General features: G+C 40.0%; 1 protein-coding gene across 1 annotated transcript; it reads right to left on the reverse strand.

Annotated features, from left to right (window-relative positions):
* Positions 1-561: 561 nt before the first annotated feature.
* Positions 562-24180, reverse strand: LOC115789068 (prostaglandin G/H synthase 1-like). Its single transcript, XM_030742252.1, is given in 13 exon segments — positions 562-1657; positions 1832-1940; positions 13034-13411; positions 13649-13796; positions 14114-14400; positions 15143-15389; positions 16268-16351; positions 16733-16914; positions 17445-17588; positions 17679-17819; positions 20019-20135; positions 23825-23908; positions 24007-24180. Coding segments are annotated over 13 exon segments (2538 nt in total). The 5' UTR covers positions 24014-24180; the 3' UTR covers positions 562-1047.
* Positions 24181-24670: the final 490 nt, after the last annotated feature.

Raw genomic sequence — 24670 nt, forward strand, 5'->3', positions numbered from 1 at the left:
GTGAGTTGTCGTAGTTTTCAGCTATTTGTTGTATTATTTAATTACAATGAATGTCTATGACTAAGATGGAACTTAGAAATCCAGTATTTGTAACTCTAAATGGAAATGCTGTTCACTGAATAAAGCTAAATGTGTCTGCGTGATTACCTGAGTACAGTAGAAGCTGCAACACCTTAACTGCTATTCACTGAAACTATTTTAGCGACACTAACACCATTAGGTGTTTTCACCTCAAACTCAACCTCTAAGTTGCCAAATGCTCCACACTATTCACTGATCCTTTGATTCATTTAAAAAAAAAATCAAATATTAAGGCAGCCAAAATCTTTAGAAGCAAGTTTAACCACCTTGAAATACCTCCAGGCAGTTATTTTTAAATATCTAAATAAATTTTAAAAATGCTATAAGTTTGTTCACCCCCTGCAACTTAAAGTCGTACCACCAGCTTTGCTGTTGCAGGACCCTGACAGAGTTCATTCAGAACACATTAGGTTCTCTGCTTTCTCCTTACATAACTCGACTGCTACAACTTAAACTTTACGCAGATAAAAATACAACAAATAATGAGTCCAAACGCTTTACACTTTATTGTCCTGACTATTTGAAATCACAGAGCACATATAAAAGTTAGAAAATTAACCAATAGTCAATTTGGCCCAAAGGTTTTCTATTCTGCACAGTGAAGCTCACAATACAATGAAGATACACATGAAACAAAAAGTGGAAATGTGCTTTAACACAATAAATAGGTGACAGTGACAAACAAACATAAAACACCTACAGTATTCTGACCCCATATTGCCTTGTGATGATCATATTTACACTCATCAAATAACTCATGTTTACTATGGAATGATAGGATGAAATGCACTGGGTTGTGGTGTCTGCACTCATTTTGGTTCTTCTTTAATGCTGGTTATGTGTGAGTGGTAAGATGTCAGTCGAGGCTCACTCTGTTATCACTAAAGAGGGCCACCTATAAATATAGTCAAGTCCATGCGGACTGTGTACATGTTTCCCAAGCATATAATGTTAGATACTATGGCTCTAGTCTATATCAAGGTCAGAGTCCTCATCGCTCACAGTGTTCTGTATGATCGCTCCATTGCGAACCGTCTTTGGGACGACGGGCGGCTTTTCAGGTAGCAGGCCGTACTCCTGCAGCAGGGCCTCCAGGTCTACGGCAAAGAAGTCTTCCCCGAGCTGGTCTGTGAGTCGTACAAAGTTCCCGATCAGGTCTCCGCCTTTGTAAACAAGCAGAGCAGGCAAAGCGCTGTCTCTGAACAGTGCGCTGGTGCTGATGGCTGAGCTGCGTACGCTGCAGAATTTGACTAGTGGGTATTCCTGAGCCAGACACATCAGGCTGCCACTCATGGCCTCGCAGCCTGGGACGTCTGGCTCGTAGATGTGGATCATGACCAGGGTGCTTTTGTCCTCTTTGTCTAAAGCCTCCAAGAACTCCTCTCCACTATTTAGCTCACAGACCTGCTCAAAACGTTTGCCACGACACAGCTGGCGCCGCATTTCTTCAATGCGATGCATACGGTAATGCTGGAGGAATTCTTCGTCATCCTCCTCTTCCTGAAGCATGTTGTATTCCTGCATGGTCATCTGTGAAGCAGACAAGGAGTATGCTGACACAACTCTCACTTCTTTCCTTTCTTTTAATATAAATTTACATCCAGAAGAAAGTTAGGAAACAAACTGGAAACCAGAATATATTATTTTATGCATATATATATGCCTCAAATTACGTACTTTGCCTTGGATTTTGTCCTGAAGCGCCTTCTGTTTCTCTTGGTCTTTTTCCAGGTCGAGGTTAGAGCGGCACGTCATTGACAGCTTCTTGATCAGTCTTTCCATCTCCTTCTTCTGCTCCTGTTTCTGTTCCACCTCAAGCTGCTTGTACTTCCTCCAGTCGTTGATCACACCTTTGGGCCCTGAGGCACAACAGCCACTGTTACCATAACACATACTGTATATTCTTATGATACAGATGAAAGACTGACTAAAGTCAGGCACCATTATGACTTGAAAGTCTACAGATTTTATTTCTTCAATCCATTTTCCTCTGCTTAACTGGGGCTGGGTGACAGTGGCAGTAGCAGAGTAAGCAGAGAAACCCAGACCTCCCTCTCCTCAGCTCAGGGGTATTCAACTCCAGGCTTCGAGAGCCGGTGTCCTGCAGGTTTTAGATGTGTCTCTGCTTCAACACACCTGAGTCAAATATAGAAGTCATTAGCAGGACTCTGGAGAACTTAACTGCATACTGAGGAGGTAATTCAGCCATTTGATTCAGGTGTGTTGGATCAGGGACACATCTAAAACCTGCAGGACACCGGATCTTGAGGCCTGGAGTTGAATACCCCTGCCCCAACTTATCCGAGGGAACACGAGGCACTCCAAGGCCATCCGAGAGATATAATCTCTCTACTCTGCTGCCAACCGTTCCAGTGGGAGCTGGAGGCCACCAGCTGATGAAGCCAACAGGACCGCAACATCAACAAAAACCAGAGATGAGATTCTGAGGCCACCATTTTTTTTTTTGGTTTGTGACAATTTCATATGAATACATCTATATGCAGCTTTCAGCTGCATATAGTTTTATGCAGGATGCCCTTCCTGACACAACACCAAAGGGGATTTGTGTCTCTGGCTGAAATTTTATCGGGACTGAATTTCTACTTCATTTTCAAGTCAAATGGCAACATCTTGGGCTGTAAAAGAAAAGATGCAGCCTATAATAAGTGAAACGAAAAACAATTGCTAGAAATACCGCTTGCAAATACTTGAAATTATTTTTGTTACTGAACTAATTCATCATTACAAAAGACAAACAGATCAGAGGACAAACATTCATAGCAGTGTCGTTTTGTGAGTGCACTGTCTCAGTTTGTGTTACCTGTGTTCACAGCACTTCCGTCTGCGCTGTAGTCTATCTCGGGTTCGGTGACATCAGCAACCCTGATGGTCTTGTTCTCCCCATCCTCATCATCATTGTCACTGCCTTCATCCTCACTGCTGCTGTAGTAATACTGCAGCTTCTCTCCTAGTAGCTTGTCGTCCAGAGTAGTCATGTTGACCGCTCACCTGTGGGAAGCAGAACACTTAAGGAAACCAGTATGAGCTTATCTAATGCATCTGCACCCTACCAGCTTCGATCTTGTTAAGGTGAACTATAACATTTTATCTCAAAGACTTCTAGCCTCACGGATAACAGTCGCATAACACTGTAGCAGAGTACGTTCATTGGTGCAGTATAATCCAGACACACAAGCACGGCTAGAAAAGGCTTAATATAAAGTAGGCCAGCTACACCATGCATAGCTTGGAGTACGTGTGCCAATTTGACCTTTTATGATGCACTGATCCGTATGTAAGAGAGCTTGTGTGTACAGATGGACAGAAAGGGAGGGACACACTCCTAACACAGCATCCAAGCATTAAAATTTGCTCTTTTGTTTGATCTGGGTGCTTTTGTCCGAACACTAGTAGACAGCAGCTGACAGCGAAGCCAACACCTTTAGCTGATCTGACAGCCTCTGCCGATGTTAAGACCAATAGTTCAACCGTTTATTACTGTTATTTCTTCAAGCACCCGTGCGGTATTGAAAAAGAAAATGGCGACAACCTAGTTAGCTTGCTTATGTAAGTAGGAGACGGTCCGAAGAGCTAGTTCTTGGGGCGTTTGTACAAAGTAAGACGGGTTAGCATTAGCTATGTGAGTAAGCTACTTCTGCTATGCTGACATCCTGGGACATCGCGGCAGCCATTACACGAGACTGCGTTAAACTAACCCGCCTCCTGAAACATGTATTTCTTTGAAACGACATGAGTTATCCGTTGCTTGTAACCAAACGGTTTATTACCTCTGTTTAATAACCAGCTGGCTGTCCGTCCCGAGATAATCCACCAGTTCAGCTGTCGCAAAGCCGCCCTTCCAAACAATGATGCCTTCAGTGTTCACAGTGGTGCCGTAAGAATGAAATGCACTCAAAGGAAACAGGTGTTGTGCCAAAAAGTGATCGTCTGCCAAAAAGTGATTTCCGATGTTTCTATGTGCTTTTATGTCTAATGTCTTTGCTTATATTGGTGAATAGGGTGCAGTCAGTATGATTTATGAAGGGCTTATATATAAAATTAAGAAATTACCTGTTTTTCAAGTACGTTTATGACTCATTATTATACATTATAATAATCCCAGTCCTCTTTGGTCACTTAAAATATCTTTATAGACTGTAATGTTATATTTGTTGGGTTTTCTGCTGCCCTCTTGGCCAGATTTCACTTTAATAAGACATTTTTAAGATAAATTTCAGTTTTTACCCTGATAAATAAAGACTATATAAAAGTCACTGCCAAAAACTGATTGCAGCTTCTACCTTGTAACAGAAATGCTGTTTCTCGCTCAAAATGACTTGATATCATTCACGAGAGATATGTTTGATATATTTCCCACAGATTATAGATCTGCAAGTAATTTACAACAGTTTAAATACAGGCAATCATTTTCTGGCAATCACTTTTTGGCAGACGATCACTTTTTGGCACAACACCTGGCATGCACTCGGAGCTGCAGTAAATTTAAACTATAGCCTGTCTTTTATGCGGACAGGTTGAACCTCACGTCTCCAATTATTGTCGATTAAACAATGCTATTCTCTATAATTTTGCAAATAATCACTACAAGTATTTATTTATTTTTTTTACTTACAAGTTTAAAATAAGAATGTAACCAAACAGCAGCAGATCCAAACTGCTTTCTGAATTATTCAGTCTGGCGTTGTTTCCTTCCAAACTAATACATCAAACCATGGTGGTGACACTAATATTTAGGTTTGACTTTGTTGTGAGTTTAGACTTTACGGAGTGCGCTTAAAGACAACACATACAGCGTGGGAATGTGGGAAGTTGATGCCGGTGTGCTGTGATACCTCAGTGTGTCCGCCATATTTGATGTGGCAGATCTGCGCTGTTCTCTCTCTCTCTCTCTCTCTCTTCTCAGTCTTAACTATGCTACTGTCTGTGCTTGGGTCTTTGTCTGTGTTTTGTGTAACTAAGATGTCTAGTCAGGGGCGTAGGAATGAGTTTCCTATTGGGGGGGACACATAAAGGAAACCTGACAGATCCATAAATACTCTCAGAAAAGCATTAAAAAAAAAATGCTACTTGATCTTTTACTTTCTTATTTTTCAAATGTTTCTTAGAAAAATAGTGTTGTGTACACTTATATGATTGCATGTATAATTTACATATGTATATGTTTTAATCGTAGGACGTGGGCAAACTGGCTTGATCACAAATAAATGTTACCAATGCACAGATAAATGTTACCAGTGCACAGATAAATGTTACCAATGCACAGATAAATGTTACCAGTGCACAGATAAATGTTACCAGTGCACAGATAAATGTTACCAATGCACAGATAAATGTTACCAGTGCACAGATAAATGTTACCAGTGCACAGATAAATGTTACCAGTGCACAGATAAATGTTACCAGTGCATACTTACCAATGCACAGATAATTGTTTCCAATGCATAGATAATTCTTACCAGTGCATACTTACCAATGCACAGATAAATGTTACCAATGCACAGATAAATGTTACCAATGCACAGATAAATGTTACCAGTGCATAGATAATTCTTACCAGTGCATACTTACCAATGCACAGATAAATGTTACCAATGCACAGATAAATGTTACCAGTGCACAGATAATTGTTACCAATGCACAGATAAATGTTACCAGTGCACAGATAATTGTTACCAATGCACAGATAAATGTTACCAGTGCACAGATAAATATTACCAGTGCACAGATAAATGTTACCAATGCACAGATAAATGTTACCAGTGCATACTTACCAATGCACAAATGTTACCAATGAACAGATAAATGTTACCAATGCACAGATAAATGTTACCAGTGCACAGATAAATGTTACCAGTGCATACTTACCAATGCACAGATAATTGTTTCCAATGCATAGATAATTCTTACCAGTGCATACTTACCAATGCACAGATAAATGTTACCAATGCACAGATAAATGTTACCAATTCACAGATAAATGTTACCAATGCACAGATAAATGTTACCAGTGCACAGATAAATGTTACCAGTGCATAGATAATTCTTACCAGTGCATACTTACCAATGCACAGATAAATGTTACCAGTGCACAGATAATTGTTACCAATGCACAGATAAATGTTACCAGTGCACAGATAATTGTTACCAATGCACAGATAAATGTTACCAGTGGACAGATAAATATTACCAGTGCACAGATAATTGTTACCAATGCACAGATAAATGTTACCAGTGCATACTTATCAATGCACAAACGTTACCAATGAACAGATAAATGTTACCAATTCACAGATAAATATTACCAGTGCACAGATAAATGTTACCAGTGCAGAGATAAATGTTACCAATGCACAGATAAATGTTACCAGCGCACAGATAAATGTTACCAGTGCACAGATAAATGTTACCAGTGCACAGAGAAATGTTACCAATACACAGATAAATCGTCCCCTTATAATTATAAGGTTCTGACATTTTTGACGAAACTGAGTTATTGTCATATACTTATTTGCTGACCACTTATGAACAATATGTAAGAGATTTGGGCATTTTATTCACAAAATAATAAGGTTCTATCTGCAAAATTAAGCTTTAACTTGGTACTATAAGGTTCTCTCTGTGAACCAATAGGCACTTGAAATGTTCACAAGAGAGCCAATCAGGCTGCTTCTTTTTTGTAATGTTGGTGCCCAATGTCAAGCAAAGGGGCAGAGGAGATGCCAGAGAAAATGTTTCATGGTAAGCTGGGGCTGTTTACAAGACATCTAAAGCTTGATGATTTCAAAAATGAGTTGACAACAGACAGAAGTACTAATGGCAGGAAAATTCTTAACTTTTGATTTCTTTTTTTTTTAGATTGCACTGAGCTGTTTCTTTGCACTGTTAGCTACAAAGCTAGTGAGCTAACACTAGTTTTGTATTGTTTGTCTGTGGTCAGTGCTAACATAAAAAAACAAACAATGTAGTTGGTAATACTAAGAATAGTCAAAGGTCATAATATAAGTCACGTATAAAATATTATTGATTGAAGAATGACTTCAGATTTTAATATATTCTATGACCTAGCAGTGGTACCATGCTAATGAGCTCTGTCTATTTTTATTTCTGTCATCAAACTCCAGAAGAGCAAGTAAAAGGAAAAAACACCAGAAAAGGGACGGGAAAGAAATTGTTACATTTTTCCTGAATAAATACAACTGAAAGAAAACAGTTCATTGTCAGTGACATTTTTATAGCAGAATGATTTTAATTAAAGATCTAAGTTTAAAAGTGGGATGAGTTTTTATTTGGATTTTTGTACTCAGTGGACATGGACTCAGAATCTAAATGTTTATTCAGAATTTTAAAGAATGCTTTTTCAGGTAGATTACAGTTTGTAAAATTTAAAAAGATCTAGGCTAAAGGGGGAAAAAAATATTGTGGTAAATTATCCACAATTTGTTTGACTTTCTGTACAAATTTTATTGAAATTTGAGTTTATTTATATGTCAAAGTATACGCCTCCTAAATTCATATCAAATGTTTATTTTGTTCTATTTATTTATTATAAATTTTATTTTTACTTGTTGGTTTTCATATAATTATAAGTTGAGTTATCTTAAGAAAACTTTGGGGAAAAAAAGGATGGGAAAAAAGAGGGCTCAGTCTGCCAACATGAGTTTAATGAAAAGTTTGATTTTTTTTTTTTTTTGATTGTACAATTTTAAAATTGTGTAATAGATGTGCAGCAAGGCGGCATAATGGTTAACACTACTGCCTCACAGCTAGATTGACATCTAAGTCTGGGTTCGATTCCACCTTGGCCTGGGTCTCTCTGTGTGGAGTTTGCATGTTTTCCCCGTGTCTGTGTGGGTTTCCTCCCACAGTCCAAAGACTGTAAATACTGAGGTTAGGTTAATTGGTCACTCTAAATTGCCCATAGGTGTGAATGGTTGTCTGTCTCTCTGTGTTAGCCCTGCGACAGGCTGGCGACCTATACAGGGTGTACTGTGCTTCTCACCCTATGTCAGCTGCGATAGGCTCCAGACCCCCCCCCTCACTACCCTGAACAGAATAAGTGGAAGAGGATGGATGGATGGAGATGTTGTAGCATTGAAACATTCAAAGATAAAACTTTGTCAAGCATCATCTTCTAGTAAAGGGAAGGGAAATGTGTCCGTAAAAACAGTTTGCCATGAAAGAAGAAACTTAAGAAATGTCACAGAATTCATTAAATTTGATTTAACCATACTTGTGGACACTCTATTATGTCTATAATTTTATGGTTTAAAACTTACTATAAGTTAACTATTTTTCATTCCTTGAAAATCAGTAGTAGTTATCACATTTTGCAGATAGAACCTTAAAACGAGTTTTTAGAAGTAGAAGGTTCTTTCTGCATTATACTTGTTCAAAACAAACAAACAAACAAACAAAAAAAAAAAACATTTGCACATTTAATAGGATTTTGATATTACTGATTTAGAATACATATAGGGTGTGTTTCATAATCATGTGTGAACAAGACTTATTCCATGTGTAATTTTTGCTATACAGAGTGCAAAAACTGTAGCCCCTTAACTGGCAAGGGCCCGGTGACGGGCCGTTTGTAGTCCCTTTTATATGGCAGGCTAGACCCTCCCATTTTTATTGACACGTCATTCGGCCAATCATGTAACTGGCTGCACCAAATCACCTGACAAAGCTACGTGACGCCCTCTGAGTATTATTGGCTCTGGGAAACCCATTTCTTAACATTATTGGCCGAATGAGGTGTCAGTCAAAATGGGCGGGTCTAGCCTGCCATATAAATGCACTTCATTCGGCCCGCGGACCAGACGCAGCCGATTAATAGGCTATGAAATGGGTTGTTCAGAGCCAATAATAACCAGAGGGTGTTATGTAGTTGTTTCAGGTGATTTTATTTGCTGCCAGTTAAGGGGTTAAAGCTCAATATCTCAAAACTGGTCAGAACGTAGATAGAACCTTATAATTCTAAGGGGATGAAATGTTACCAGTGCACAGATAAATGTTACCAGTCCACAGATAAATGTTACCAATGCACAGATAAATGTTACCAGTGCACAGATGAATGTTACCAATGCACAGATAAATGTTACCAATGCACAGATAAATGTTACCAATGCACAGATAAATGTTACCAGTGCACAGATGAATGTTACCAGTGCACAGATAAATGTTACCAATGCACAAATAAATGTTACCAATGCACAAATAAATGTTACCAATGCACCAATAAATGTTACCAATGCACAGATAAATGTTACCAATGCACAGATAAATGTTACCAATGCACAAATAAATGTTACCAATGCACAGATAAATGTTACCAATGCACAAATAAATGTTACCAATGCACAGATAAATGTTACCAATGCACAAATAAATGTTACCAATGCACAAATAAATGTTACCAATGCACAGATAAATGTTACCAATGCACAGATAAATGTTACCAGTGCATAGACAAATGTTACAAGTGCACTAGCATAAAGTTTCATTACAAATGTATGTGAGCAACGATCCCGACATTCAAGAGTTTCTGACTCCTGCCGCTGTCTCCCACCTCCCAAACACTCAGAGCCGTTCAGAGGAAGGGGGGGCGCATGTTGTGCCTTCAAAATAAAAACAAGCGAGTTAATGATTTCAAAATCAAGTATTTTTCTCCTCCGCTGTGTAATTTTTGGTTGGGACAAATGCGCCTGTCTCCAATATTGGGGGGGAGGGGGCACGTCCCCTCCACCCCCCCCCCGGTTCCTACGCCTATGTGTCTAGTAAACAGCCTGCACCAGAACCTGCTCATCCCAGTGATTTTTTTTTGTTTTTTTTTTGGAAACTCTGGATTTAATTGGGATTGAATCTTCGGCCAAAAGGAACATGGAGACCCCAAAAATTAGGAACCAACAAAAGACATGGAAAAGGCTCTCCCTCCATATGCTAGACCCATCTTCCTCCGCTTCCTCCCAGAGGTCAACAAGAAGCATAAGATGCTCTTTTCATTTGTCTTGCCGTTTAATCTTTAACCAAATGCTGATATTTTGCAAATGCAAGGACACACATTTCTTTGTTTGTCCTGCGGAATATTTCGTTTGCTTTTGAAGTACCACTGAGCCTTAAACCTTCTTAGCCACTCTCAAAGTATTCAGAGTTAATACATTTCATTTATAATTACAAGTTTTATAGTTTTACCTCCTTTTAGTCTTCAACACTGAAATCAGATTAGTATTAAAATGCATGTTGTTGTTTTTAACCTAATCTCTTCCTTCCAGCAGATTTTTGATGATTTCAGTTCACGCAACACAATTACTGAGGAATTTGAACACACACACACACACTGCACCACACTAATGTCAGCTGTTGGGGATGCTGGAGAGGGAAACTCCTCCACCTCAAATTGGTGTCTGAGTCACACGTGCCTGCCTCACAGCCTCTAGTACTCCTTACACATTTTAAGAATCTGACAGTTGATGGAGTCACTGAACAGGCTGTTATCAGTAGTCCACGTTTCAAGTTTTTGCATGAAACTGCAAAGAGAAGCCATATTCTAAATGTAAATTTTAATCCGGTTCAATTAATTTTTTTTTTTTTTCTCTCTCTTTTAGCCGCAGAAGGAGACCTGCAAGGCTCACGAGCGATCTCACAAAGCCAAAAAGTTGAAAGGTTTGAAGGCCAAATTGTACCACAAGCAGAGATATGCAGAGAGGGTCCAGATGAAGAAGATGTGAGTATGGAGGGAGGAAAAAAATTCTTTTGTTATAAATGTTGGCTTTATTTTTTTTTAATGCAAAAAATGAAACGCTGTTTCCATAAACATTTCCAATGTGTCTCCGGGTGTCAAACGGACACTCGGAGGAAAAAAAAAGTGTGGTGATTACTGTGTTAAATTTAACAAATAAACCTGAAATAACACCAGATACTTTTTGACTTTTGCATTTTGCTTGGTCGTGTACACACATGACAAACAATACAGCAGTCATGATGTTTTCCGCTGTGTAAACAGTAACACAATAGCTAATACTGAGGGTTCAGATAGTGTGTTTAACAAAGTGATCCTGATAGGTTCAGCTGTTACATAAAGCCAACTCAAAGCTATAATCAGATTTATTCATGTATGCTTAGTGGCATCTGTTTATGATGCTTTGAGGTCTCACCAGTTTACAGTAATATACTGTAGTATGTACTTCAAATCTGAAGTACATTTTATTTATATAATACATTTAAACCCAAAATGCTTTCCACTAAAAATAGTGCCCATAAAGTACGCACAGTATTTCATTTATTCCACTTAAAGGTAAATTTCAAAACTCACTATCAGTCTGTTCCGAGTATGTGAAATGCACCAAAGCTTTGAACTTTGCCGCAGAACACTTTTAAAAAGAACATTTGGCGTATCATGTTTAAGCTTTTTTTGTGGAATCTAACGCCATTTAATCCCTACAGACTTTTTAGTGTGAAGCGATGGCGTGTATCCTTATTGTACGACCAACTTTTTATTAACACAGTATATTGAGAGGAAAAGCTCCGAGCAGAAACGGGTAAAAGATGAAAATCCCCGAGTCATTTAGAGTCAATGACAAACCAAACCCATTTTCAAATGTTAGAAAGATGGAATTACTCAAGAAGATAATTTTTATTATGGGATACAAAGAACAAATACACAAAGAGCAGTTGGATTGTCAGCTCTTTTGAGGAATTGTCACAACATACGTTAAGAAGTCTTAATACACACATGAAAGATGCGTCACATCTGGAATTCATTGGGCCGTGCAACAACCATTGTTTCCAGTATGTCACCCAAGTACTGAATTAAACAATTTTTTTTTTTTTTTTGACACAATGGTTCAAAAAGCCTTGTTTTGCCAGCATTAGTCTTAGGTGTGAAAGGCAATCCCATGTGATCTGGTTTTGACTGTAAAACTGTTCGAACTACTCCATGCAGCACCAGAGTGAGGAAGCTTTGTTTTTGTTTGCCACATCCAATATGGCGGCGACGTTGACGTACGACTCAGCGCTCATTGCGGCCTATGGCTGGAAGGGTAACTATGCAACGCCCCATCTCACCACCAGGTGGCAATATGACTAAAAACAAAATGTGCTGCTACTTCTGCTTCTACAAACCAATTATTATTACGCCTTTCTTTAAAATATTTCTTACAAGAGGTTTACACTTCCACGTTTATCCAAATTATTACACAATTAAAGAAAAGACCAATAGCAGGCGCACACAGACTGGATCTGTGTTTTTTCTGGACATATGTAATCCCATGTATGTATGCATATAGCAAGTACATATGTTTTAAACTGAGGCCAAAATGCTTTGGCTTTTAATGTGGTTTTAAGCCTTGCTGTGTGTCCTGGTTAGTAAAAAAAAAAACAAAAAAAAACATGCACTGTCATACGGTGCTGGGCCGGTCTCCCCTCTGTTATTGTCAGTGTTCAGCTTTAAGCCAAAATATACAGCTGAATTTACCAGACGTAATGAGTGAGTAATGTGGGTGGGAATGAACAATCATGAGCGGATCAGTGGGTCCTGAAAAAGGTTGTAGTCTGAGTCAGTTTGAATGAATGGACAGTGTTATTTCATTGTTTATCCAGAACTGCAATTAACACTTTCAAAATAAATCTACAGACTGTACATACCTTTATTAATGGACAGTGTGAATATGTAGAGATAATTTCAGTATTTGGACACAATTTTTATACTGAAAAGAAAATCCAAACATGCTTATTTCCTCACTGACGTGTCTGCTCAAGTGTTGGAGACAGTGAGGAAGTTAAGGAAAAGGCATGCTGAGCTCGGAGTCCTGTGTGACTCTCCAGTGCTGTCCAAACAAGCATTACTGGTGTTTTCCAAACAAACATCTGCAACATCAATTTGCTTTTTTTTTTTTTTTTTTAACCTTCATATAATGATCTTAAAAAAAAAAAAAACCTGGTGTCTGCAAAGGCTATAGCTCATCAATCTGTGCTCTGCTGCCTTCTTTCCCTTGTTGTGGCTTCTCCTCTGCTGGTACTCTAAATGACACATACGGACACGTCCTGGTGTTCTGACAGACCAACTTCTTGAGTGTGGCGGAGTTCACTATGTCAAAGCCCACTTTGCCTCCAAAGGTGCTGGGCTTCCAGTATTCTGGAGAACATATAGGGTTTCCCAGGAGGCCTTTTAGGGAGAAGGGGGCACCCATCTCCACCATGCTTTCTCCAAATATAGCCCCTGGTCGTGTTTTCTCCAACATCAAGCCAGGGTAAAATTCCAGAGCATCAATGTCACCGTAGAGCTCTTCAAGCTCTCGTGCTATCTCCTCATTATCTGCAAAAAGTTACCAAATATGTCAAATACTAGAATAATAACACAGGTCATCAATATTACTTTATCATTCATTTTTTGAAATAGCATTTTTAAATTATAATTTGCAGGTTAGAGATGCAATTTATTCCAGGAGTGTATGCTCAGCCGTTCACATAGATTTGTAAAACCCCTAAAATAACTCTCTGTCAAGGTCACACTTTGTGTTGTGTGGGCTACACACACAACTGTCTGTCTTACCAGTGAATTGCCTGAATGATGTGTATGGCGTGAGGTTAAAACGCTTCCTGTACTCGTTGAAAGGCCGCACGCGGAGTTGACGGGACTCCTTGATCGTCCCCACGGCTACTTTGGTCACCATCGCATTGATGTTGTGCCCACCGCCAATCTGCAGGTCAAAGGTGGGAGAACTGAGTGCATAATATGATTGACATCAATGAAAGATTAGAGCACTCAAAAGACATCCTGTGGGATGTTGAGTACATAGTGACTGAAACACTTTATCAGTACAAAAACAAGTCACTGCAATCACTTAGAGAGCAAAACAGGAAAACTTTCTGAATGCCAGAAACGACTTTACACGGAATTTGGCAATACTTCAGGTGCTGATAGTTGAAGAGAGGTTATAATCACCAGAAGTTTCAAAAACTCTACTCTGAAAAACACTATCATAATAAGTGCGTGTTATAATTACATCATGTCTACCTGGCCAGCAATTTGCCGAGAGAAGCCATCCACGAGCGCCTCCACACCATAGTGTGTCAGGACAGATACATTGAAGAGAAACTGCTCGTATGAAAGCTCATCCCCATTGATGAAGAAGCTGTCGGGCATCAGAGGGTGCCAGTGGTAGAGCTGGCTGAACTCCAGAGCAATACGGTTGCCATACTGGAAGTGAGAGCCAAACAGCAGGGTGGGATCAAACTTCAATTGCAGCAGGTATCCGCTGAGGTGCTGAACGTACTCTTCTATCACTATTCGTATGGTCTCACCTTGCAGAGACACACAAAGGGACAGCAAAGGAATTAAGGAAAAATGCACCGAGCAGGCAGTGACTCAGGATCAAGTTGCTGAAGCATGTGATTAAAAACAAGAACAAAATGTACAAATTTGTTTGGTGTAAAGGACAGGCTCAGGCTGACCCTTTTAAATTTCATATCTAATCCATACAATGATCTTTAACCGTGTGGAAACCAGTGGTTACTAAAGGTTAAAGGCTGCTCTCTTATATTCCAAAAGGTCACCACAGTAGGTGGAGCTTCATATTTTCATCTGGCAAAGATTTTATGCCAGATGTCCTTCCTGATGCAACGTCCCCATTTATCTGGGCTTTGGACCAGCACTAGGAAAACACTAGTTTGTGACTCCCTGAGGCTGGGTTTGAGTCTCCTCCGGAAATCAAACCGAGGACCTTTTGTGTGTATTAGCCACTACAGCACGGAGCTAATGGTAAGGAACCAAGGTTTGAGAAAAAAGAAGAAAACTGTCCTTTTTAAACCAAATTCAATATAAAATCCAACATTTTCACTGAATTTATTCCACTTATTTTAAAAAATACTGAACTGTCACATTTCTCAGCCACATACACTAAATATTTGAAGGCTTTGGTTGCCTTATAAAATGCTCACAACAATGGAGTAATGCCAGGCTAGCTGTTTCACTGTCTCTGTCCTTTGTGCTAAGCAATACGATGTTTGATATGAAATTCTTTATTTTAAACTTTGTCCAACTCACCAATAATAATGAGCCGTGTGGTCTGGAAAAGCTGTTCATCGTCCCAGGTGGGATGCTCTGCTTTCAATATATCACAGACTCGGTTATGCTCCCTCAGCCACAGCGTGGCGTACATCCCCAAACCAGGTAGGAGTCCGTAGACTTCCTGACCAATGGCCATCTGAGCCTCAACAGGGACCCCAGGAGGGTAGCCCATTCTAACAGGTGCCTCGGCTACAGAGGGAGGGTACATCTCTCCATCAATTAACTGACGGGACAGAAATAGAAAGAATGATGGTAAAAATCACTGTAAAATCTGTATCTTAAACTGTTGCCTCTTTTTCTAAAGGTATACTTGATCAAGTATTTTATGTACAGTCACTGGCCGCTTCATTAGGTACACCTTGTTAGTACCAGGTTGGACCCCTTTTGCCTTCAGAACTGCTGCAATTCTTTACGGCACAGATTCGAAAAGCCTCAGAGATTTTGACTCATATTGACATGAGAGAATCACACAGTTGCTGCAGATTTGTCCATGATACAAATCTCCCATTCCACCACATCCCAAAGACACTCTACTGGATTATGACCTTGTGACTGTGGAGAACATTTGAGTACAGTGAACTCATCATCATGTTCAAGAGACCAGTTTAAGATGATCTGAACTTTGTGACATGGAGCATCATCTTGCTTGAAGCAGCCATCAGAAGATGAGTACACTGTGATCATAAAGGGATGGACATGGTCAGCAACAATACTCAGTTAGGCTGTGGTGTTCAAATGGTACTCAGTTGGCACTAAGGGGTCCAAAGTGTGCATAGAAAATACACACTATTACACCACCACCGGCCTGAACTGCTGACACATGTCAAGATGGCTCCATGTTTTCACGTTGTTTACGTTTTATCATCTCAGTGTCGTAGCAGAAACTGAGACTCATCAGACCAGGCAACGTTTTTGCCTTTCTTTCGCTTCTGCTCGCTTTGACCTTCAGCAGTTCATCTCAACCAAGTCTGCAGGCCTAAATGCAAAGAGTTGCAGCTACGTGACCGGCTGATTAGATATTTGAGTTAATGAGCAGTTGAAAAGGTGTACCCAATAAAGCGGTCACTGAAGGCAGATATAAATCTGTATATGACTTTTAACCTGGTATTTCAGCTTTCCATCTTTGAGAAGCCTGAGGTTTAGCTGACGTTCCAGATTGTCTCCATAAATGTGCCCTGCATCCACCTGTTTGAGTCACAGAACAGGACCAAAAAATGGAGTTAAGGAAGGAATAAATGCAAACATTAGACGTTAGCTGTGTTCAAAGGCAACAAAATTCAACAAGCATTCTGTCACGCTTCCTCTCATTTGGCTCATCATAAAAAGCACTACTACTTCATAAGACTCACATATAGCTCTCATGCTATATATAAGCTAGTTATATGCTTGTGGTAGCTTCACAGTAAAAAGATGTTAGAGAAGTATCAGTGTGCTCAACTACAATTATTAAAAATTTTTTAAAATGACTTAATTTAGCCGTAATTTAGCCACCTTTTTGTCTTTGCTTTTAACTCTGTAACGATGCTAATGCACCAATGTTTACCAAAAACCTCCAGATGGACTGACCCCGTGCCCCAGAGCTTTAGTGAAGCCGAGGCCCATACGATTGAAGGTCTTAAAGAACTGGTGGGTGAAGTGCTGTGCAAAGAAGGCGAACATGAGGCTGGTGCCCTGGGGGTCGGGTCTGAACGTCCTCCTCTTCAGAAGCCTCTCCACCAGCACCTCAGGGTCAGGCAGCCCAGCCTTTCCTGAACAGATATATTACAGCGTCACGTGCAACGCAAGGAAAAACACAGATACACCCTGCCTGTAGTCATAATACTGAAGCTGTGTGCCTGTGAACGCAGCTCTGACACAGCTGACATGTCACAAGGTCAAAACACGTGGTGAAAGGTCCAGCTTCGTCTGATCACCGTTGGAAATTACGTAAAGAAATTTCCAATGATCTGCATCCACTGAGTATGCTTTTGAAGTACTTTTATTTTGCTATTTTTAGAAAAAATATCCAGAGGATATTGATAAAAATACTCATTAAACTACAGTCTTTGGAACAGCATCATAAATGACAAATGTATTTAAAGGTGCAATCATAGACATCAGCCCCCTGGGGGCAGTATAACAAGAATAACAGGCTATTTGGTGTTGCACACTAAACCATGTCAAGCCATGTTGGTATTTATGTGGAGTTATGTTTGTGTCCACCTGATGGATGTTTATTTCCAGTATTCACTTTCTGTCACACTTTCCTCATTACAAAATGTGGCTCTTTGACGCTAACCTTTCACCCCCAAAGGTGTGGGGCAGTCCTTGGGCACCGGGGGCAGAAGTCGAGTGTAATAGCTCAGATTATAGTAGGATTCCCAGCTGAGGTAGTCATACTTGGAGTTGAAGGTTGGAGGGCTGGGTATTAAATTTGACCTCACTGTAGGTACAAGAAAAAAAAAAGTTACTGCGTATACAGAACGTGTAAAAGTCCTGAATGAATTTCTCAACTACGAGCTCCTGACCAGACCTGTTAACACCAGCCGCATCAGGACGTCCCGTAGGAAAGTGTAGTTGAGGATGTCCCAGAACCACTGGAAGTGGGTGAGAATGTGATGCACCACACCTGGGTTGGGCCTGAAAAACTGACGCACTCTGGTCCAAAACTCGGCTGGAATGACAGAACACATGAGATTGCTGACATGTCATTACTGGAAGTCGGGGAAAACTGGGGATTTGGAGTGGAAATTCACTTTAAATAACAAAGTCATTATGTCATCATTGAGCAGAACACTTGGCAGGCACGGCCATGGTTTTAAAACCTCAATCAAGACTTCTGAATTGCCACCCACACCTCTGGATTCAGCGGATTATTGAATGAAGTGAAATATAATATCAGTTCCGTCTCATTATATCATCCCTCAGGGCCCCAAAAACTCCGAGCTCACTGCGTCAGCTGGTTTGCAGTAACATGTTAAAAATGTGTTTACTTTTAAACCAAATCGTCAACATAAGGTTCTTATTATCTGCTTTTAGGGTCCCTGGATCAAAATCTAGTTGTAAAGACTTTCCATTTTGAATTTTGTTCCTAATTTGTAGATGTAATCAAATCAATACTACGCACCAGTGCTGGGTTAAGGTAGCATTACAGCATAGCTTGCTGGGGATCGGCTTATTTTTGCAACTCTTATCAAGTTAATCCACATCAGAGGATAATTATACGATGTGTGATGAGTGAAAAGGCTTCAAATAGGGACTCCACATACAAATGGTGTCACGGCTGCTGCGGCTAACTAAGCAGGGAGGACCTCAGAGCAGGACACAGGCGAGGTGATACTTTAGATTTTATTAACAAAGTTGTAACTTAAATAGGCTCAACAGAAGGCAGCTACACAAAGAAAAACCCAAAACTTGAAATCCAAAATCACTAAAGGCACAGCAGGAATGTCAAACACAGACATAAAAAATGACGAGGACTCGAACACAGAACTAAACACTGAGACTTAAATACACAGATGAAATGAGGGGTGAGTGGAAACAACTGGGAAACAACAGGTGAAATGAATGGGACTAATAACAGGAAGTAAAATACAACACAAAACACAAGGAGCATAAGACTAACAAAATTAAAACAGGAAGTGAACTAAACACACGCAGACCTAACACAGGAAACTTGACAAAAGGGATCAGACATTCACAAAGAAACAACAGGAAGGGAAACTAAACAGAACATCTAAACAACAAAGTGAGAAAACTGTCTAAAAGAAACACTAAAAGGCACAACCCCCAAAAAACAAAACAGAGCTATACAAAAGAAACACAAAACACTGGGCCCAGGACCCTGACAAATGGCTGCATCCATCTTTTTTTCTTTTTTTTTTAAAAAGGGCCTTTCTATCTTTATTGGATAAAGCAACAGTGAAGAATAGACAGGACTGTAGGGAGAAGACATGTAGCAAATGGCCACAGGCTAGATTCAAACCCAGACTCACTGACTTTCAGCCCTAAGGCATATGGGCGCCTGCTCACACTGTGAGCTAATCTGGCTCCTTACATACACTTTTCATACTGTTTTGAAGTCATTAAGCTAAGCTACTCATTTCCTTGCTTGGGTTTCATACCTATTTAGGGTTTGTCTCCAGGTACTCTGGCTTCCTCCTAACATAAGCTGGATAATAGATTTTGAGTGTGAAACCACAGGCGTCTGATTTTATGAAAGGTGTATTATTAATGTTTCATTCTTCAGCACTGGTGTGTCACAAAAAGCACAGGATAAAAATATTCCTTTGACATGACTGACAGCTCCATAAACAAATCATAATGTTGACTTTGGAGCTACAATATGCGTCTCTTGTACCTTATGCAACAAGTGAAAATATTTGTGTGTAACTCATTTTCCTGTCCAGAAGTCTTTTCCTTCCTTTTTTTCCACTCCTATTGTCTTTTTCGTCTTTCTATGTACAATCAAAGCAGTGATCAATTGTTATTACGTATGACTTGCAAATGCCTGCCAAGTGCATCACAAATGACTGGGAAATACATCATGTGAGGGTTCTTTGTTAATGAGAAGCAGACCAGCACAGGTAGGCGTAGCAGACAGGATGAGTAGCGACAGCTCTGATCCAGCTGCGTCCTCCCGGCAATTCCCCACATTCCTTCAGTTTTTCCAAATATTTGTCTAGGCAGGCATTTTAACCGTGATGGCCTGGAGTTATGTTGCAAACACAAATGAAATGGCCTTACCCCCCCCCCCCCCCCCCCCCCCCCATCTGAATCCTTTGGTTTTCTGTTAAAATAAATACTTGAAATTCCTGAAAAAGAAGCAATAAAACAGGATATGAGAACCAGCCTCATACAGAAGTGGACTCACGGATTGTGCAGTTTTCTCCGTAGTAGCCGGTCCAAGTGCAGTCACATTCATACTTGTCATCACTATACCGCACACACACACCCCAGTGCTGACAGGGGAAGTAACAGCATGGATTCACTGTGGAAAATAAAGGAAAACTCATGGAGACTGTTTTGAAATGCTTGTACAGGTATAACCTCAGGCAGGGAGGTTATATATGAAGCTGTGGCATGGAAAGAAACTGACAGAGAGATCAAATGTTGAATTGGCACCGTTTCTGACTGCAGTCTTATTTCCTGCACACTGTTCGGTTTTCCATACAAAAACATCTGTCTTGGTGCAAGTTCAGACCACTACTTGCAAAAAAAAAAAAAAAAAAAGCCAGACATGAAATCACCGAGGGAGGAAATAAACTGGGCTCTATTAAACCTGCTTTTATTAAAAATACCTGAACATGGTGAACATGTTTAAGTTCTTGCTCCCAGCGCAATTCTTGTTTTGTTTTTTTTTTTTTACAGGGATTTTGTATGAATCATTGACACAATCTAAAAAGAAAAAACAAAAGAAAAAAAGAGAACCTGTTGCATCAATACAAATATGACAATCTTAAAATAAATATTTGTGTTGGAGAAGACCCATGTAACTTGCTACTTAGTTTATAGTACTGTACTACTGCAAATTTTACAAATTAGAAAGTTACAGATCCACAACATAAAGTGTAATTTCATTTAGTTTGACTTGTTGAAATGCACACATGTTTTTAAGCCTGTCTTTTGTCTTGTGAGGTGAATGCACTGTTGTGCCAAACATATTTGCTCTTCCAAGATTGTTAATGTTTGCCCTTTAATTTAATTTATTTATTTGTGGTATTTTTCACATACATGTATATGTGCTGTAGTTGACAGGTTGAGAAAAAAGCAAGAAAAAAAGAGAAAGGGGAGAAAATAGAAAAAGGGGACAGAGAGGACAGAGCACAAGTAAAAAAGCTTTAATGGTTCATCAACTGCTGCACCTGTAAAAAAAAAAAAAGAAACAAAGAAGAAAAAATTTGTATTCTGCCAAAATTGATAGATGAGTTGTTATTACTCTCTTTTTCATCCATTCTTTGTGAGGCTGTCATTACACTCCCTGGCAGATGTGTATGCAGACAGCTGAAGATGCCCGCGATGCTTAGCTGTTCTTATTATACTCCACTTTGAGTCCAGCTGGAGAATAAATGTACAACTGGATGGTAAATTATCTTCCACACAGACTTTGGAGTACATTCGCAGACTCTAGCAGTCCCTTGCGTGAATTTGTTTTCAGACCTTCGTGTTTCATAGCTGGCGCTCAGTTTGGCCGGCTATGAAACCTCCTTTGCCTGCTTTGTAGTGACCAGCGGGGGCTTTTCCACTGGTTGCAAAAAGAAGTCCAACTATATAAATGTTCACGGGCCACATGGCCAAAATCGACAGGTGGCATCAGTGGCTACCTCCCAGAGCCCAACTGATATAGGATTCTTAAGGCTGATACTGATATTTGGTGATTTATCAGCTGATATATTTTTTCAGATACATGAAAATAAAGAGCTTTCTCTTTTATTCGTTACATGTAGTTATTTATTTACATGCTTACACTTTGTCTGACTACTTGGATCAGTTGATTGTTGAGTTTGTGGTATTCCAATCACGTGTGTTGACAATAAGGAATTTACAGAGTGCCCCCTGGTGGACAAACTCTGCAACACCAACACTCATAACATGACTGAATGGTGTTTTTTTCCATCTCTTCTTTACGTTTTAAACATTATTTTTTGGAGGCATTTGCATGTTTATTTGATAGGCCAGTGAAGATTTTTCAGACAGGGAGGTGGGGAGGAGAGAGCGGAGGAAGACGAGCAGCAAAGGGCCCTGGGTCAGAATCGGACCCAGGCCGCTGCATTGAGCCTTGTGGGAAAAGGGCACCTGCTCAAGCAGGTGAGCTAAACAGGCATCCCAGGTTTTAAATTAAAATTTAGTGACCATTTCAAATGCAGATACTGACAAATCGGAAAATACCCAATATCAGCAGGTAACATCAGTCTATGTCCATTGTTTATATACAGTCTGAGCTAGCAGCTAGTTATCTTGACTTTTTAAAAAAGACTGGAAGCATGTTGTCCTAAGGAAAGATAACAAATCTGCTCTACAAACATCACTAACACCAATAATTAAGAGTTTATATCTGGTTTAAGATGCCATCAGCTATTTTAATTTAGTTTATGCAAAAGTCACAGAAACTGATTACCAGAGTTACACACTTCCCCCTGAATTCAACAGCCAACACACTGTGTTGTTGATAGTGAACTTTAGATAAGCTGGAAGACAACCTCTGTTCACGTACAGCTAGGCTAACTGTTTCCTCATGTTTCCAGTTTTTATGCTTTAAATTAATCAGCTGCTGCCTGCAGCATTACAATCTTTTCATCTACCCAAAGAGTGCGCATCACAAATTTGCTCCAGATTCCTGGGATAAGAAATAATAAAAGATAATCTTGCAGATTTTTTTTTTTTTTTTTTTTTTTTACAAGTTTAATAAACCAGCGTGGGAAGAAGCAGCCACATGAAAAGAAAGGGCCCTTGTTCTCATACACACACAATCAGAGTGAGTGAGGGAATGGTGGTGGGGGATGTTGTCTAAACTAATGGCACACACAAGTTCCTACATGCAAGTTCTGGGTGAGAATGTAAATCCTCTTAAATTACACAGTGATGACAGATGAGGCTGCTCTTGCATTTCTTTATCTCAACATTTGCACAGAGATAACCATCAGCACCCAGCTTTTTTTTTTTTTTTTTCTTTCTTAGTTCTTGGTACAGGGTTGCAAATATGCACGTTATCGGAACTGCGAGATAAACTACAAAACATCCGAGCTCTTCTGAGGAAAAACACTGCGGTAAGGAAAACTTTCCTGCACAGATTCATGCCTCTCCAAGCCCCTTCCTGTCTTCTGTCCTCCACACTCAGCAGATGTGTAACTACATCTGACAGCTGTGTAAACTATATAGACACGGCCTAAGAGGTAAGAAGTTCAAACCTCACACACACACACACACACACACACACACACACACACACACATATCTGTCATCTTACAGAGACCTTCCATGAAGTACAATTAAGTTCAGTTTAGACGTGAATCACCGGGACTGAGTCAGTGTATGGAGAAAGTAGTCTCCTGTGATGAGACATAAATCTTAGAATGCAAGTCTTCATTTGTAGACAGTGAACACAAATATTTTATTCTGACATGATAATGAAAGGCAGCGTTTAAATGGTGGAGTCAGGTTGAGACATGAGTTAGAGCTGATAAAGCTGGTCTGAGGTCAGCATGGAATAGAGTAATGTGTATATAAGATATGTTAGATGAAAGCGCCAGGCAGGAAATGTCTGGTCTCCTTAGGGATCTTCAAAACACACGTCCACCCACTTTTACAGATAATCCCGTGCCCAGTGTGGAAAATCCTAATCTTAAGTGGAAATACATTATAAAATCCTCAGACTCTACTTGAATTAAAGTTAAAGGAAGATCCAACATCAGGCCTCCTTACTCTATATTCTCCTTATGAGTGGCGGTTTGGTTTTAAAGAAACGTGAACAATATTTCCATCGTCTTCCAGCCGGTGATGTCATGTTATGTTAGGGTTTCCCACTGTTGCATAAACTAGGAAGAAGCCTTGATAAATCCACAGGGATTAATTATCAAAGCACACGCATACACGCACACTGCATGTGTTTCTTGAACCTTGCAGCTATTACAGCACCAAATGCTGCGAATAACAGGTATTGCTGTAAGTCAGTGCACTTACCTGTGCTAGAGGTAACTTCATCACCCCGGCACGCTGGCTCCCGCAGCAGCAAGAGAAGCGCACACACTGACCCTAGGACAGAGGCTTCACCAAAAGGTTTAAAAATCAGTTTCGCGTCCAGCAGCTGAAATGAACAAGCAAGGAGCAGCACCTCTACAGGGCAGGCAGACCTACACACTCACCTCTCATCACAGCAGCCTCAGTTTAGGACTTTTTCATACCAACTCATAAAATGGGAGGGGAAGCGCAGTAATCCAGATTTTGCGGGAAATACAGGTCGGTTTAGAAGTGCACGGGGCTAGATCCAGGTGTTGGGTCAGAGGGACAGCGAAGCAGAGCCAGTCTTCCAACAGGTCTCCTGTCTCTGAGTGAGAACAACCAAACGCACTGCGCCTTTATCAACCCGGAGAGAGAAGAGCAGCAATGACTTAGAGCCCCCTGCTGGAGTTCAGGAGCCCTACTCCCTAAATGCTGTCTAACTTTATGTTTCCATGTAAAACCAGAGCAGCAGCAGCATCTTCTATGACATATTCAGCTCACTAAATACTTTCGAGGGGCTGCTTCTGTTTAAAGAGCCCGTAATCATCCCATCTTAATCTCTTTAATACTGGTTCTTTATGACAGATTATAATGTAATAAAACATTACCCATCACATTATTAAAAATTACACGTGCAAACTTTTCAGCCTGGACTATAATTGTGGACTAACGTGGCACACTAATAAGCACGCTGAGTAGCACGACAGCCTTTTCCATCTCGGTAGTTTCTCAGCAGATGTCCTGCCTCTGTTTGTTTGATACTTACAATGAAGGTTACAAAGTGGGAACAGAGCAGTAGATACATTC

This window comes from Archocentrus centrarchus, chromosome 12 (assembly GCF_007364275.1).
Source record: "Archocentrus centrarchus isolate MPI-CPG fArcCen1 chromosome 12, fArcCen1, whole genome shotgun sequence".
Classification (NCBI taxonomy): domain Eukaryota; kingdom Metazoa; phylum Chordata; class Actinopteri; order Cichliformes; family Cichlidae; genus Archocentrus; species Archocentrus centrarchus.